The sequence below is a fragment of the Mycteria americana genome, chromosome 6 (genome assembly GCF_035582795.1).
Source record: "Mycteria americana isolate JAX WOST 10 ecotype Jacksonville Zoo and Gardens chromosome 6, USCA_MyAme_1.0, whole genome shotgun sequence".
Classification (NCBI taxonomy): Eukaryota; Metazoa; Chordata; class Aves; order Ciconiiformes; family Ciconiidae; genus Mycteria; species Mycteria americana.
In genome coordinates, this window is record NC_134370.1 from 69080001 (window position 1) to 69097783 (window position 17783).

The window sequence follows — 17783 nt, forward strand, 5'->3', positions numbered from 1 at the left end:
AAAGTAAGTAGTAAAGATAATTTGAGTGCAGATGTCTTCCTAGAAAATTAGGAAACCTATTTAAGTAAGGCACGGAAAAATATTTTATGCCCTCCAAAGGAGGGATTTGAAAGTGCTGTTTGAAAAAGTTATTCATGCTTGTTTTTATTAAATGCACCAACTATATCAAGAATTCTAGTAGAGTTCCATAGGGTTTTTTATATGAATTAAGTCATGATAAGTATTTAGCTTATTAAAATGTAATGTAAATTCATGGCATAATTTTCTTTTGAAATGTTAAGATTGAACTAGTTTTGAGAAACATCAGCATAAAATTACTAAGAAATTGACCAAATTTGGTTTTATAGAATTTTAAGAATAGCTTATACTTAAAATTTAAAAGACAAACACATGAAGCGTGTAAACTAAAAACCTTTTAAATGTAAGAGTAGAAATTACTTTAAATGTTTTATTATTCTGCTCCTACACACTTGTCATTTTTAAAAACATTTGTAAACTTTTGGGCCCGTTACTGGAACACTTCCAACTAGTACCATTGTGTAGTTTGATCTCGGGTATTTTCCAGTTATGCTTTTGATCTGCTGTGTCTTGTAATATTTGTTTTGAAAAAGAACGGCTGAATACCCTGAAATATTTTGCCTTCTTTTCTTTAGCCTTATGGAATGTTACAATTAAGAAGTCTGTTTGAGTAGACTTCTAGGAAGCTAGACAATTTAAACAAGTAACATTTGTTTCCGTCTAAGAGGACTAAATATGCAAAATGACAGCTGATTTCAGCAGCATTTTCTTTTTAAGGCCTGAGCCTGGGTAATCATAAAAATGTATCTAAATTACAAGAACTGGAACAGAGCAGATAAACACCAAAAGACAGAAGTTTGATGACACACTGTTAGTGGTTTCTCTCTTCAGTTTTATCAATGAAAAATAGAGCCTAGAATTCTCTGCTCACATTTTCTTGACTTCAGCATTTAGGGCAAGTCAGAGTCTGATTTTTCTTCCCATGCAAGGGGAATTCCAATAAATGGAGATAGTCAAAACTGTGAATTTCTCAGCAGTCTTCATTTTCACAACAGTTTCAGACTCATGTCAAGTTTCTGGAAATAATCCAGGAAAAGGGATAGTGAAGGGCTTAAATTATACTGCTGTGAGGAACAAATGTTTCCATTTATTTCGCCAAAACAAAAACTTTGGATATCTAGTATAGCTAAAAAAAGAAAGTAGATTCCATTGTTTAAAGATTGCTTAGCATTTTTGTCAGCTAGTGTAAGGAAAAATGAGTTTGAACTTTCTAATCAGATTTACTCCCACACTCTAATGGATGAATACACTTCTGCCGATATTTGGGATTCAAATAGTGTTTCTCTTTTCATTCAACTATTTTTAAATGATTGATCAGTCTTTCTACCCGAATAGTTACATTTACAATAAACAAAATTTGTCACCTTACATAACCTACTGTATATTTATCAAAGCTTCTCCTTGTGTGATACATGAATCCTTTTTAAAAACAGTTTCAGCTGAACAGCAGGTGTGCCAAGTATGGTGAGAAAAGTCAGGTATTATTTATTAGACCTGTCCCAAGCACTGGGAAGCACAAGGTGGCTGAATCCTAGATAGTTCATTTTCCTCCTTCCCCTTCAGACATCGCCCCACGGTTACTTAAACTGTCATCCACCTCCCGCTCTGTACCGCTACTGCTTTTTTCAAAGGTGAGTTTGAAAAGTGTTGTGGATTCCTTGTTGAGAGAAAACACTTTGAGATGAGCGAAATTTATTAGGAAAATGGCAGTTAAAGGGCATTAGGTCATGGCTGAGGTTGAAAAGGGAGGCAAAAGCAGGCCCTTTACCATGAATTCATACACCCCTTATTTTAGTATTTCTGTAACTCTCCCTGCACTTACCCCTGTGTGAGTTGGGAGCATTCCACTGAAGTCATTGCACATACACTACCGTAAAACTCGTATGAAGGAGGAAGGCCCTCAGTGTCCTTTCAGTGCCACTGAACTGAGAAATCAAAATTCTTAGTTCTTGCTTTGCAAGGTCGACCCTCCTGCAGACCAGCTCCACCAGTGGGGTGCCATGATGCGCTGGTGCCTTCTGCAAATGAACAACCACATCCTCAAGTGCTCTGCCATCGCCGGCTTTTGTCAACATCACTATTTTCAGATACCATTTGGAGTTTAACTTACCCAGATAGCAGGTATAGATCAACTAAAGTAGTGGTTCCTTGATTCAAAATAGGAGCTTTGGCTTCTGGCAAATGCAAATTTATCTGAAATATTTCATGCGTTTGAGACCGAATGCTGTAGCACAAAATGTTAGTGATACATAAACCAGCTGTACATAACAAAACAGAAATGATGGCACAGGTTATAGCTGTACATGTAATTCATGTAATGTAATGTAATTCATTTGGATTGAATTTTGTTTAAACTGCAAGGAAAGGAATATTAAGCCTCTGCCTCTAATAAGCATTGTTGGATGACCCGCCATGTAAGTACAGAGCGTTCAAAATATATCAGGTGTGAGGATTAATGTGGTTTGTGATGTCCATTGGAAGGTGAATGATTCACAAGGAGTGAATATTCCTCTCCTTAAATCTAATGGGGTCATGTCAATGGAAGCTAATATATTGGGAATTAATATGTTTTATTAACATATCTAAGAAAAGTACATGTGGTAGTTGGTATAATGCTATGGTATATCTGCAGAACCATAGCAACATGCAAGTTTTAACTTCTGTTTGATTGCTACTTTAACTGCTATTCCTTTCAAATAATCACTGATTTTCCAAGTGGTATTTGCATGTTATTTTTCTGCCCAGATTTAGTTCTTAAAAGCAAATGTGTTTTCAAGAGGACAGTTTAGTGTAGGGAAATCAGCTACTTTCTATGTTTGAAATTTAATTGTTTTGAAATTGTTAGGCAGCATTGTTAGTGGCTTAAAATTTGTCCCCACCTGGTAGAACAAAATGAAGCCTTGAGACTAAAGTTTAAGTAATCAGAGCAAGCTTTTTCAAATTACTGTAGCTTAATATTAGAGTGACCAAAAAATCAATATTCTGCAGTTCTGCAAGGTGCCTGGTACCATAGTGCTAACTACAATATGTAAGTTTTCCAGGAAATTACTAAAAATGAAACTGGTGGTTTCCATTTCTCTGTATTTTATTATGTTCTGCTCTCCTGTGCGCAGTGTCATTGCCACAGCACCTTAGAATGATTACTTATAATAATTGCTCTGTAATTTGCCTGGAATAATACTATCTTCCCAAATGAAAGCACTGAAATACTGAGCAGATTTTAGTCAAACTAAGTTTTTAATAAGTTTCAGGTGATTGGTCATGTGCAGATATACGGAAATGTTGTAAGGATCTTGTTACTGGATCAGTCAGGATTTTACGCCAAACACTGAATATGAGGCTGAACTTCCATATTGGTTTAATCACAGCTATTGCAACTAGCAACTCGCATTGTGTGGTTGTGTGTGTTTGTATATACATGCTGATTAAATTAGAATTAACTGAATTTTAAAATTACAGGATTAGAGATTATAGTTACAGTGGTCATGTCATTTACTGCAGTCTTTTTGAATGTGAGTATGCAATCAGTTGGAAGTCTGACCTCCAAATAGATAATCCAAGCCAAGACAGGCCGCCACTCATTCATCCTCTGCAACAAAGTGATCAGGTATCACTGAGACATCTCCTTAATGAAGTGATTTTGTTGCCTTTTATCTGTGTGAAGGACAAAATGTACCAGGATTCTTGCTTAATGATGGTGTCATTTTTTTTCAGTGTTTAAAAAAAATCCAGCAACATAGAAGACTCAAACAAAATACTCAGTCTACATGTTTAAATTATAAAGCTCTATAGATCTGTAACATTTCGATCTGTATTTAAAATCTCCTGACTTAAAAACATGATGTTACATCAGTTCACTAATAAAAGTAAATTCATAAAGGTGATGCAATTAGTGCTATACCATGTTTCGGATTTGAAATACTTTTATTACAGCTTTTTTTAATCCAAATGTCTGATTTCTTTCAAATATGTGCCAGGGGTTTTCTGAATACAGTTTGTGAGGGGCTTTACTTGTTTTCCAGGATATTCCCAATGCATCCGTGAGCATATTCCTGATCTTGCTCTCCAACAGAATATGCAGATGGGAAGGCTGTGTGACATAGTGGGTATGTTATGAGCTGTTGGCTGCCTATTTTTTGATCGTTATTTGCCCATAGTTGTGAGTAATAGAGAATGACTGATGAGGACTTTCTTTTTTGTGTTAATGTTAAATATAGAGAACATATAAGCTCAGAAGTATTTTATCTGCTATGGCATTTTCTCTTGTCCACGTTATTCATAAGAACAACATGCTGATTCTTTCTGACTCCGTGATAAGGTAGAGCAGCCTCATCCTGTGGCATGCTGAGCACGACAAACGATCAAAAGTGTTTAGTGTTCTACAAAATTAGGTAGCTAATTCTGCTAGTGTTCATTCAGGCTCATATGGAGAAAAAGATGTGCTAGAAAAGAGCAAGCCCTTACTTAAACCTTATTTTTTTTTTTTAATTGGCAAACAAGGCAAAAGGCATACATTAAAAAGTTTTTCCTAGAATGACAGTCCTCTTTTAAGCAAAGCAGCGAAGAATATTATTTGTCAATGACCAACTTCATTGGCTCCCTGGAATGACATACTTTACATGATTCATATATATTTCAGCATCATTATTATTTTATAAATGCCATTTAGTAAGTTTGTAACAAAAATATATTAGATCCAGAAATTTACAGTTGCCTAAAATAATAATGTAATTGCCTTTATATATTATCTCGGCACTAATATTGTTTTTCCACAGTACAGTTTTATTTTTTTATTTTTTTAACATAGATTTTTTTTTCTCTAAAATGATAGTTAGAAACTTAATGGGACAAAGTCAACACATCATACAGGCATTCTTTATCACTTTAAAATCTGTGAACATGAAAATTGGTTCTACTGTAAAATGTAAAATATACCATGAGTAAGATACAAACTAGTTAAATATTAACTAAATTATCAACTAGATCAGAAGCTTTACCTGTGCCTGGCAGAAGAGCATTGATATTTACCGTATTGGTTTTCTTTTTCTTTAGAATACCAGAGGATTTCATTGCTTGTTGTGACTTGCTATTAGCTAACCTGTCTCTGGAGCCTCACTGTGTCCAAAACAGACTTGTATATCTCCTTATAGGGCAGTGCTAGCAGTAGTAAAATGTGTTGCAGCGTTTTATTCAACAAATTCACTTGAGCTTGTCAATTTTTGACAGTGCAGCCCATTCAGCATTACAGCCGACACTGGCAAGTAGACTTTTTGTACCCTAGCTGGTAAATTTTCAAGCTCATTTTGCAAGTCTGAGTTGCCTAAAAGCAATAGAGTATTGACTAACAGTTCTAATGAACTGTTCTTTTAATTATTTTTAAAACTTATATGGTAATGAACTGTATTATATAAAGGCTCTGTTGGGGCTTCAGATACAGGGCTGATTGTCGGATGCTGTACTCCTGAAATGCTTCAGTTGAGATTCTGGCCTTACATTTTTAATGTGGGTTGTTTGCCTATAGCAGTACGGCAAAAGTGAACGAGTGGGATATCTTACTCCTCTATAAAATTAGGCTCAGGGTTTCCTTAGTCCAATACTTGCTTTGCTTCCGATTCATTCATATGTAATAGCAGTTGTCCCTGGCACTTTCAGAGCTCTTGCTCCTGTGCCCAGTATAGACAATGAAAGACTTCCTACTGATTTCAGCAGGAGTTGGATCAAAATCTAGGAGTGCTTTTTGGCAGCATATTCTATTGATGTTGCAAGGCCCATTAATCCATTAGCTCATCTATTAACATTAATACTTTAGAAGAGCAGAGTAGGTAAAATTGTCCAAAACAGCATCTATTAAAGACTTTCTCACCTCTAAGTGTTCATGTATACACTGTCTTTCAGCCCAAGTTGTTTCACATGCAGAAAACCAGATTTTCACACTGTGGTATTTAACTAGCTAATCTGCACACTCACATGCTCAGCAATAGTTATTAATGGTATCCTACCGTGAGCTTTTATGTGGACAGGATGAGAATAGGAACAGGCCGTGCAAAATCCAGGCAGCATATGAAATTGCAATTTCATCAGCTTTCTAAACTTAATAGCTCAGTTTTATAATTTACTGAAGTTAATGGGATATATTTTTAAAGCAGCGCGCAATTCCCATTGATGTTAATGTGAGTCGCGCATATAAATCCCCCTGCAACACTTTCAAAATTCCGCCCCCAATATGTTCTGCAGATTGAATTCTGAAAACTAGTTATTTCTTTGGGTGGCTGACCTGTCTTCAGAGAAATGCTGAAACACAGAAAAAGCAGTTAAACCACTAAGATTTGGGAATTACAGATCTCATTTTTATTTCCAGTGCTCTTTTAGGGAAGCTGTTTGTTAGCAAATGGTCAGGAATTGTCAGATTGCTGTTCTGAATGGAGTCTACCTTTCTCCCAATAATGAACATTGTGCCCCTTTGTTTTAGATGCCAACGTGGACGTCATCTACATCTGCCCCCTTCATCTGAGTGAGGAGTTACTGCAGTATTACAATAAACTCCTGGGTCTGCAGGCAGCTGTTAGATCTGGGAACCCTGAGGACATGGGTGACCTGCAGGACAGGTTCAAAATTCTCACCCCTGAAGCTATAAACAGCTTCCCTGTGAGTTTGTCTTCTAATTACTACAGCTTGAGGGATGCAGTAAAATTAAATTGGAAATTTTATAACTTGTAACGCTCTGGTACACATCAGTGAAATATTATTGCAAGTTTAAGGGCTTTACTGATTAGACTACTAGTTAGAGCATTGGAAATAAATATCCCGGTTTAGCTTTATAGACTTAGTTGAGATAGGACTATATTGGCTATTTGTAGACCACTGTCCCTCCTTACTATATGCTTGGGACTGAGAAGTTGATAGATTTTTCTCTCTAAGCAAATCGTAGCAATAAACCATTCTTATTACTCAAACTTTATCTCTGGGTAGCCCAGCATTCAATCATTCATGTGTTTGTAGTGTTTCTTGCAATTAAATCCAGTGCAGAACTTCTTAAAGAACAGAACTTAAAACTACTTAGGTTAGGTAATACAGAAATATTAGTTCCAAACCTGTCAAGTCAGTTTTAAATCCATGTGCTAAAACATGGTCTAAAAAGAAATCTTAATGAATGTACACTACATACAGCGTTTCTGAAAATACTGCAGTGCAGTGAAGATTCTTTACAGTGGAGAATAATTTTATGTTGTAAATATTAAATCCACAGTGTCTTAGCTGAGCTTTGATTTTTATGAAACTTTGTGGTGCGTTTATATCTCTAGGGTCTATGCTCGAGCCCTGCTCCCGTTTTCGATATATTATTAATAACCCTCTTCTAGTTATTTTGTTGAACAAGTATTTGTTATACCATCAACTGATTGAAACTGGCTTCAGAAGGTGGAGAAGCTTTTTATATTTTGTAAGTGTGTTGGTTTTCAGATGTAGTTCTATAGTAGCGTACTGTTCAGCAAAACACTTGTGTATGTGCATGAATCCATTTCTGTTGAAGTAGTCTGAAAACACCTATGTGAGAAAAGTGCTTAGTTCTTTTGCTGTATAGGGAGGGACCCCTGAGGCAGAGCTGTCTGATAGTTTTACCATAGTTAAAATGAATTCTGCAGATGTGAATGGGTTCTGTTTTCTCTGAAGTTGGAGAAAAGCATCAAGACGATATTTGTGTGTTTAGGAGCTGGCTTTTCTTTAGTATTGTCCTTTTATCTGAAACTGGAAACCTACAAGAATCACAGCTGCCTGTGCTAGGCCTACACCTTGTAAAGTAAAATTATTGGGATGGTAAATCCTTGATAAATACCAGTGATTTTTTTTTTTTCTTTTTAAATTGCACTTTGACAATTGTAGCTGGTTTTTCTCTGGATACTGGGTTATTTTTCCAGTACTAACTACCAAATATTGGAAGCTTTAAGAAGCCTGCTACATAAAACATGCTAAAAATATAATCTAAAACACATCATATTATGGATAAAAGATGTGCTGCTAAACATGGACAGGCTGTCCAGGAATGGCAAATGTCTTTCATGGACAATTTTGGTCATGGTGATTTGGCTGAAGTAGTTTTAATGTAAAAGCAAGTTGTTTTCAGGCACGTATCTCTTGTGTATAGCCTTTGCTCTTCCATTTGCTGTTGAAATATTCCAAACAAAGTTTCTTTTCCAGAAAGAAAAGAAGAGCAGACAGCTTTGTGAAAATTTATTATGCAGCTATGATTTACTGGGAAATGTTTGCATGCCCTGATGTAGGGAGCTAACCTTAGTTACAAGGGCTACATGTGACTGAGAAAAGGGTGTCCACATACCGTTGTCCTTAGGCAGTTGCTAGCTCTTAGAACGACCTCTCATGACTCAGTGCATCCCGGTGCAATGTGAAACACTTCTAACAAAGGGTTACGCTATCCTGATTCTCAGCTAGCAGCATATCAAAACAGCATAGTGGTAGCTTTGCTCATCGTGGTGAGGCTGATGCCCAGGTCAGCTTCTCTGATCTTGAGAATTTAAAAAAAAAAAAAAAAAATCAACAGGCTTGAGAACCAAGAACTAGCCTGTTGGTCAACCCACACCACTATTCTGTGCAGCGTCATGCTAGAATTCTGAGGATTCCTCCATTCTCCTGCTTTTACCTCCTTTCACTCACACTACTACATATCATGGCAGCTATACCACTCTCAAAGCAGGAATAAACTAGATTTTACAGCCTGTTTCCTGCACTCCTTAATTAACTGTAAAATCCATTATTGAGAGACACAAAGCAAATCTTGTCTCTACATCACCACTCGTGGCCCCAGGGAGCAAGTGACCGGGGCTGGAAATTGATCCTGTTCTCTACATGGCAGAACTCTGCCACCAGACCAACAGAACGGGCCATCTCCCTGCTTTTAGACCAGTGCTCAAGAGAAAGGAAACAAATTAATCAGAACACTAAGAGCCTCGGTTTTAAAACTGACAGAAGGAAAAAGACTCCAGGAAACTTGTTTGTTGTTCTTTTTGCTCTTATACTTCTGTGACTCCCCTTTTTCCTACTAGAACTTTGACGAGTATCTCATTTCTCTGACTTGTATCCTCACTCTCCTTGCAGTATAGCTGACTGCTCTGCAGAGAGCCTTGGGCACTTTTTGGAGCTGTGTGTTTGGTATGAGAAAGCACTGAGGAATTGACAAAAGGGGATTCCTTTTGTCCACTTCCAGGGACTCCCCCATCTCCTTATCCACCATCGTCCCCATCCAAGCAGTGGAATCAGAACTTGTACTTCAGTCCCTGTGAAGGAGCATGCAGGACTTTGAGGGAAAATAGTCTGGGTTCTCCAGTCCTGGAAATCCCTAGCAAATCCAGTATTTAGGCTATCCTGAAAAGGAATACTTTCCTCACTAGGGCCTAAATTAGATGAAATCTCAATGTGAAGAAGATTTTCTTCTTGTTACAATTATGATTTGTTTATGGCAATCTATTGCAGCAGATGTCTCTTGTACTGTTTCTGCATGATGTTCATCCCTATCTGCCTCAGCTTCAGTGCTCCTTTATCTATACCTTTGGAAAGATAATTGTGTTACCTGCAGGCCATGCATAGGATATGTTGTAGAAAATATTTTTGAGGTTTCGCATGCCACGACTAATATTCTTAGTTTAAATTTAGAGGTTATAGCATCTGTCATGAAGAGCTTGTTCAGCAATAGATCATCTTTTTTAGAAGGAATGAAAAAATTCTCCCCAAAAGTTGAAACCCTTGTACTTTAAACAACAACAAAAATACTACCCTCTCCTCGAGTACTCTGCAGTTGCGTTTACAGTAGCTATCAGAACTACTGTGTAATGGAAATGTATATCCCTAGTAATTTAATGTGATCAGTGAAAGCTTTTGTAAATCATAGTGTTTTATTCTCAGAGAATCGCTTAAAATACTGCTGAACTGTATGGTGAAATACATTCCCTGCTATAGGGGTTTTTCTTCATTTTTGTATTGATTTTTAGGAGCTTTAGAGTTAAACCATGCCAGAAGTGTTGCTGAGATGAATCACTATTATCCAAAGGCCACCAGCCTCTCTGCCGACTGACAGAAGGATAATTCCGCATGGATCAAATAAATACAGATGTGTAGTAATTAGTTCTATTCCCAGTGAGCCCATTTCCAACACACTAAAGATGTGCACGATTATGGAGCCTCACCCCAACAGCTTTTATCAATTTAAACTGCTAAGCTACAGGATAGGTCATAACCCAGCCTGCTATTAATAATGTATTTATTGTGTGCAACATTATAAATTAGGTTCATGGAATAGAAAAGAACACCTTTTAACAAGAATAATGTTATCTTTATACAGAAGCATCACATGTGCCTAGCCACTCAGCTGAAGTACAGTCCCAAGACAATCAAAAGAATAAAAATTCTTATCCAGAGCAGAGATGCCTACATCATTGGAGGGGTTCCCCACAAAGATGATTTAGCAGTGGCTGACATGCTAAATGTGCCTATATTAGGCTCGGTGCCAGAAGTGGCTCATCTCTATAGTACCAAGTCTGGAAGTAAACGAATTTTTGCCAGTGCTTGTGTGCCAACCCCTCCTGGAGAATGTGACATCTACAGCAATGAACGGGTAAGCAGGATGTGGTCTGGGATGGGTCAACGTGCAGATGCCTGTTTTCACTTGATAGGATGCAAACTTTGTACAGTTGCAATGACTGTATTGAGTAGAGCCTAACCAGGTTTGATTAAATCATGTATGAGGTTGGGTTCTTTTTTGGCTCTATCTGAGCAATTAAATGCAATTTGTATCTTAGTCAGGAAGTAATACAATTGTTCTGGTATTCTTCATGGTCTTTCTTGAGAATATATAAGGGCATCTGGTCCAGTTATTTCAAACTGTGTTGCTGCTCCATGGATGAAGTCATGGATGAAGTCATGGCCTCAGTGAGATTAATAGGAGTTTTACCAATGACTGAAAATAGAACAGGGATTTCTGGGAAAATTAGTTATTTGATGAAGGGAAAATTTCTTCCACCTAGGAAGTCAGCCCATTCAAATTGAGGTTCACTGAGCATATCTGCAGCTGAAGTTTTACCTTCTATGTGGCTTATCACTGCTAAATTCACCTATCTTGTTAGCATGACCAGGAAGAAAAGAAAAAGATATTACTAAACTAAAATGACAAGGCACAAGAGTTTTCTGTACTGTGTTCAGTTTACGTATTTTTATTTTGCATTCAGTGCCTCAGTATTTCACTCTATAAACTGATTTTGCAATTTGCAATTATATGTCTAAGTATGATCTGTACTGATTTTTTAAAAAAAAATATTTTTGTGGTGGTGCTACATCTCATCCAGGAAAACAATCAGTGCCATGGTTCGTAGGTATTCCTACTTCGAGAGGCTTTTCACATTGCTTTGCTTTTTATGAATCACCTTTAACACTGAAGACAATCTAAGCTACACAAATACATTGCAACTTCTATAGTAGATGAAATACACATATGATCAATGATCTGAAAAACAACTGTTTGATTTATTGTTAAATAATTTATGTGAATCTAATACTTTTGATTCATACTACAGTGTTATGGAAGTTCTACTTCTGTTGTTTGCTTGTATGAAATATTGACATTTTAGGTTAAATAATCAAAGCGAGGTGACGCTATGGTAAAGCACAATTCAATTTTCACTTAAAGATAGCACATAATTCTTTCTGATCGGTACAGTCCTTACAATGTTATTGATCCTTTTCATTACTGTAGGGGAGTCATCAAGAAAAACACATTTATGCGATTCTCAAAAGCCACAAATAATAGCATCTGGAATGCACATGTAATTGTATTTTAGGTCAACATTAAAGAAAAGAGACAAAAGTCCCCAAAATGACTGTGTAAACATGTAGAAAGCTCTAGCCAATGCAACAAGATCTGATAATACTTTTACCAGGTTCAAAGGCATTTGCAGTTTCTAAGAAGCTAATTGCATCCTACACCAGCTGGGCAAAAGGCATTTTAAAGCCATTTAAATCTGTGTACATACACAAATAAATAATTAGCATTTTTATAAAGCCTGCCTAGTAACTCCTTCGTACATTTAGAACCATATAATGTACTCTCCAGTAGGAAAATTTCACAGATGTTTTGGCTGGTGTTAGAATCTGGCACCATTGTTTCTCAGATTTTGCAAACAGTGTAGTCCATCCCATGTTGTTCCCTGTCACAAACATTTATTTGAGTAGTACTGATTATCCAAAACCTAAGATCCTGATCAGACAAAAAAGCCTGGACAGGCGAATTTCTCTCTGCAGAATACAGCTTCACCGACTGCCAAAGGTGCTCCGTTGCTGTTTGATAGTCTGCACAAGTGGACTCAAGTACAGGATGAAGGCCATAGATTCTTCATCAAAAAATGTTGAAGGTTGCTTTCCCTACGTATCCAAGATAACTGTAACAACACAAGCATCTCTAAGAAAAATAAACCATATTTAGAAAATAAATTTCAAGTCCAAATATTGGAGAACTGGAAGTCTGAATTGAGGAGCAATTTAATATTGTCATAGTGCAAAATATCTTTTTGTCATTGCTCCGCAGATGATTAGCGTTCTCAGCCAGCTGATCATTGACAATATGGAAGTGCGGCGCTGGTTGTTTAAAGCGAACGATGAATCTGGAGGAAATGGCACTGCCTATTGTGACATTGTTTCGCATTTGAAATGCTACCGCTGGGTTCAAAAGGAACGTCAGAGATACAGCCCTGAGATATGGAGTCAGAAGCGGGCACATGTAAGTAACAAAGGAGCAGGGTGTCTTGCTTGTTGTTGTGGCTTCTTAATAGTCCATGGGGGTTCTTCCTCACAGTAAACCTTTTCTCTGAGCTTTCATTTTAAGACTTTGGTAAGAGTTGATATTACAGAGCCCAGACTAGCTTGTACAAAGCAATAGGTAACAGTAATTCAAATAAAACAGGTAAATATTCCAAAATGTAAATCAATGCCTGGCATCCAACTGTGGAATAAGTTGGGTGTCAAAACACTTAATTCATAGGCAATAATGTGCAAATTTTACATGGCGTTTTTTATCCAAAGTGAGGACGTGTATAAATGAAAGTATATAGGTGACAGAGCCTTATATCTACATAGAAACTTGGAATTATTGGAACAAAGTGTTGGACTAATATAGTTGAACAATACTAATCAATTTGAAACCACATACAAGCCGATTACTTTTTAATCTGGTTTTCTAAGGACTATTTTTTCTGTATGTTTTTCCTCACTAATAACTTCTAAACCTGTTAGCTATTTTCAGCTGTATAAGCCAGAACACTTGAGGTCTCGGAGATCATTAGACTCCTGCATGTTTCATTACAGTGGGTGTTTAGGCAAGGAGAGAGATCCTATCAATACGTAACTGAGGGAAACGGCATAGCATGTTTCAGGCACTAGTAGATTCCTAAGAATCCACGTGATTGAGAAAGGCCGTAAGATGATACATTTCAACTGTGGAAAGATCCATATGAAACTAGACTTCCTTAGTTCTGGCATTCAGAGAACTATTTGTAGTTTAAATATTCATTGGTATTTAAATGTGTTAATTTCAATAAGCATTTGATATTTCTGTGTATTGTGCCAAATTCATTCCTAATGTAATGGTTTTAAAGCCAGAAGGAATGTATCCAGAAAGAATTGTTTAATTTACATAAACTACTCCATTACAGCTCTTTTGATTTTTTTAATTCAATCAAAACTGTTTTGACATTTTTGTTTGATTGAATTATATTGTATATTAAAATTTCAAATTGTGCTGATCACAGTTCTGTTGCATTTGACAGCTAGAAAATAATTCCACGTTATAAAATAGAGCTTATCATATAAAGCTGAAGGGCTAATTTCTCTGATCTGCTAAAGATCCCTCGCTCTGCGCAAGTCAAGCGGTATAAAGTGGAGCACTGGAGAGCCGCCCCAGCGGAGGCAGTTGTCGTTGCCACTGAGCTCTCTGCGACATAAAGCTAACAGTATATCCAGACTCTGCTCCTGCCATCCGAGTCAGTGGGGCAGAAGACATGATTCACCAAGTCTAGTTCTTTGCTGGTATAAATTCCCTATATAAGTGGTATTACCTAGTGTTAGTGTTCCTGTTTCTGTGCCTTTTTAATTCTTTCATGGCTAAGTGACTCCGCATAAAGGACATGGTGATAACTGGCTTTCTTTAGTTTCCCTTTTATACTGCATTTATGTTGAGCTTTGATACAACCAGGAATCAATCCGTTAGAAGCCTTTAAACATAAACTTTTGTTGGAAGTTGGAAAATACATACAGAATAATGTATTTGAGCTAATTTCCTAAAGTCAGCAGGGAAGCTTCCATAAATCCAGACCAGTATTAAAGTGGGCTTTGGCAAAGTGGGAAACTTGCTGCCATTTTGAACATCTTGTTGGAATAGGTGTGTTCAAATTTTTCTGCCTTCTGAGTTTAGCTCTCTTTTGTAGAACGGGAGACCTTTTTTATATATAATGAATTGCCGTCTCCACTGAGTATTACCATTGAGAGCAGAGGATTAAAATCATCCTTTGTTAAGGAATACCATTGTAATGATACACATTTAAACATCAAAGCATTAGTTTATGAGCACAGGCATGCTTTAATGTCCTATTACAGTATGTAGACCTGTTTCTTTTGATAATGAAGACATTGTGTCATCGGCATAGGCTGCCACATACAAAACGTATGCTGGCAGGTTATTAAAAAATTCAGCTTCTTGATGAAAGACTATCCTGCAGGCTAAGAGTACAGTGAAAAGACTCTCCATTCTGGTAGAATTATTAGGAATGAGAATATGACTGTAAGCACTAAATTATGTTAATACTTACAAATAGCATCATTTGCATAGCAGTTTAAGACATGATACCCAGATTTTCCTCATTGGTATGTAGTAGGCAACAGATTAAAAATAATGTAGTTTGTGAGTTTGAACTGTGTAAAAAAAAATCTATTCCATCTAAAAATAAGACTGATTTTAGATTCCTTATTTCAAACATAACATTGGGCAAACAGAAGTGCAGGACAGGATTATCGATGTATTTTACTTTGTTAACTTAATGCAGCATCTGAGTTATCTGAACAATTATTTTGCTACTGCATAAAGGGTAGAATTCACAAACTATGCTGAATGTCTCTGTAAGGCCTTCATCCTACTGTGCACTGCTGAAGTCTGTCAGCATATAACAAATTTCATCCTGAGGCCCAGATTCTAATGATATTCAATATCAAGAGAACTGCTGCCTCCACAACCGCACATTTGGCAGTCGTGAGGCCGTTTGCGCAGACATTCTCCAGTGTGAAAAAGAATATCAGGATCTGGCCCCAGTTACACGCAAAAACATCATTAAGTACCGAGACATCTTAGCAGTTTAATTGCGTCTTGCAAGGGCAATGACTATTGTAGGGAGCAAATAAATTCACAGATTTTTAGCTGTTTAACATATGCATGTAAGGCATTTGTGCTGTGTGAAATGCTCTTACGCCATTCTATCATGATTTTTCCAACCTATTATCTGTATCAATTCAAGCTTCAGTTAGTCCATGCATAGCAAAAAATGTGGTTCTGCTACTACTAAAGTAAGTGAAAAAACAATAGGACAATTGCATGAGGGCCTGTTTGGAATATCTAGAGAAAGAGATCTGTAACACTTATTAATATATGGTATTCCAAAGTGTGTTAAGAAGCTGGGTATCTCACTCCTGTGGAAAGTCAGCAGTTCAGTTTTTGGAAAATCTCACCTATACTTATATGGACCCTTGCTGGGAGGCTGTATAAATTCATGGAAGAGAAAACTATTAACCGTTATCGCTGACACAGTCTCTGGCTTAGAGGGATTCTGAGCTGCAAATTGTTGGCGGCTGGGAGAGTATCTGGGGAATGGATATGCTTGCTCTGTTTTCATACTTTCCTGGGCATCCACTTGTGACCGCTGTCAGAGACAAGATTCAGGGCTAAGCAGACTTTATACAGCCATACTTTCACGACCTTGAAGAAAGATGCTCAGATGCCCACTCAGAACTCAAGCTGAAGTGGTCTACTAAGTGTATATAATGCCTCTTGTTTGTTTTTGAACAGACACACCAGGCTGTCAAAGTCTGCGATGCCTCCTGGTCTCTGACTTTGAATCTTGGGACCAAACTGCCACCTCAACCTCTCACGATGCTGGCAGTCCTCTTCCCTTTTAGAGGAAGGGTAGCATCGCCTTCCTGGTAGCGTTGCCTTTTTTGTTCTTTTAACAGTCCCCCTTTTACGTAAAATAATACAGGAGTATGCAGAGATCCTGTCCTCTTGTATAACTATAGAACTCTAAATAGTATCTAAATCGCTAGATTGAATTAATAGTCAAATTAATTTTAGAATTAACTTTTATTACACTGTGACTCTTAATTAACCACCAGGACCAGCAACGTGATGTGAGTTTACCTATCAGCAATCCTAAAGATAACGAAGGTCAGACTGAAGACCAAAAAAAGGGATAAATGTGGGGATAAAGAAGAAAAGAGCTGAAAATACAAGAACAGAACAAGACACAGAAAAACAAGCAACAAATGTTCACTCAATAAGCCATTATAACTGGCCATAGCTACACAACCCTTTCAAAACTCTCTGTTAGATATCTGTTGTAGAAGAAGAAAGCTATTTAATGCGCTTGGGCAGCCTACTGTTTTATATGTTTGAATCTTACTGCCTCCAGTTGTGTCACAGTATTTTGTCACGGTTTCTTTTCCTTACAGACTATATCTTGGTTAATTCACTAAAATGTGTAAGAGGAAATCCAAATCTTTTCACATGGTGACAAATCTGGAAAATCCAACTTTGTCTGAGTTGCATAAAGCAATATTCAGACACCGGTTGCTGGATTTTGCATTGATTGCTATTGGAAAGCTACAGTTTCAAAGGCTGAGATAAAATGCTGGCTGTCCCTTTGAATTTTTTTGGTCAACTTTCAAAAGTCCTGTAATAAGTAACTAGATAAACTTTGTGATTACCTGAAAATGAGGAATAGTGGTGAGATTTTTAACTGGTTGAGTGAATTGCATTCACTGTAAGAAACCTGGAGCTTACATACCACATCTTGTTTCTTTACTGAAGTTAGGAATTCAGAGTAAAGAGCATATGTTTATAAACAGGTGAGAAGAAAACCAACCATATGTACTGTCAAAGACGTCATTTTAGAAACATGGCATTGCCAGCACACTATCGTTTCTGACTGTCTTTGAACACAGTATAGCTTCCTGACACTGCTTTTTTTCCTTTCTGCTACCCGTTCTCATTTTCACCACTCTGCTCACCTATTGTAACGCCACCAGCTTTGCTCTAGGGCAACGCTACAAATATTACTGAAACCGGAATAAATTGCCAGTGATTGAATTGGTCTTAGTATAACACCGAAAGTCTACGGAGGGGGTTCTTAAGCACGTAGTTGGTGCTGCTGCTCTTGTTGTACACATGCAATTGCAGGTGTGGTAATTTTTTCAGCCTGAAGAGGGCCAGAAACATTGACAGATACACAGAAGATGCGTTTACAGCATTTTGACAGGCTTTTAAAATTTCTTCTGACTTATATCATGTTTAATAGGAGCAGAGAAAGAACCCAAAGCATTAAGGAAGAACTTGACTACTCATAAAGCAATACCATTGCAGGTTGTTTCCTAGTATAGGCAGTGCTTTGTCA

The 17783-nt window shown here is 37.2% G+C and overlaps 1 protein-coding gene across 1 annotated transcript in view; it reads left to right on the forward strand.

Annotated features, from left to right (window-relative positions):
- The window catches only part of IQCH (IQ motif containing H), a 70943-nt gene that overhangs the window by 22420 nt on the left and 30740 nt on the right, over positions 1-17783 (forward strand). Inside the window, exons 11-14 of the mRNA XM_075506410.1 lie at positions 4101-4184; positions 6548-6723; positions 10427-10699; positions 12662-12853. Of these exons, the coding sequence (XP_075362525.1) occupies positions 4101-4184; positions 6548-6723; positions 10427-10699; positions 12662-12853 (725 nt within the window). The remainder of the gene's footprint in view (positions 1-4100; positions 4185-6547; positions 6724-10426; positions 10700-12661; positions 12854-17783) is intronic.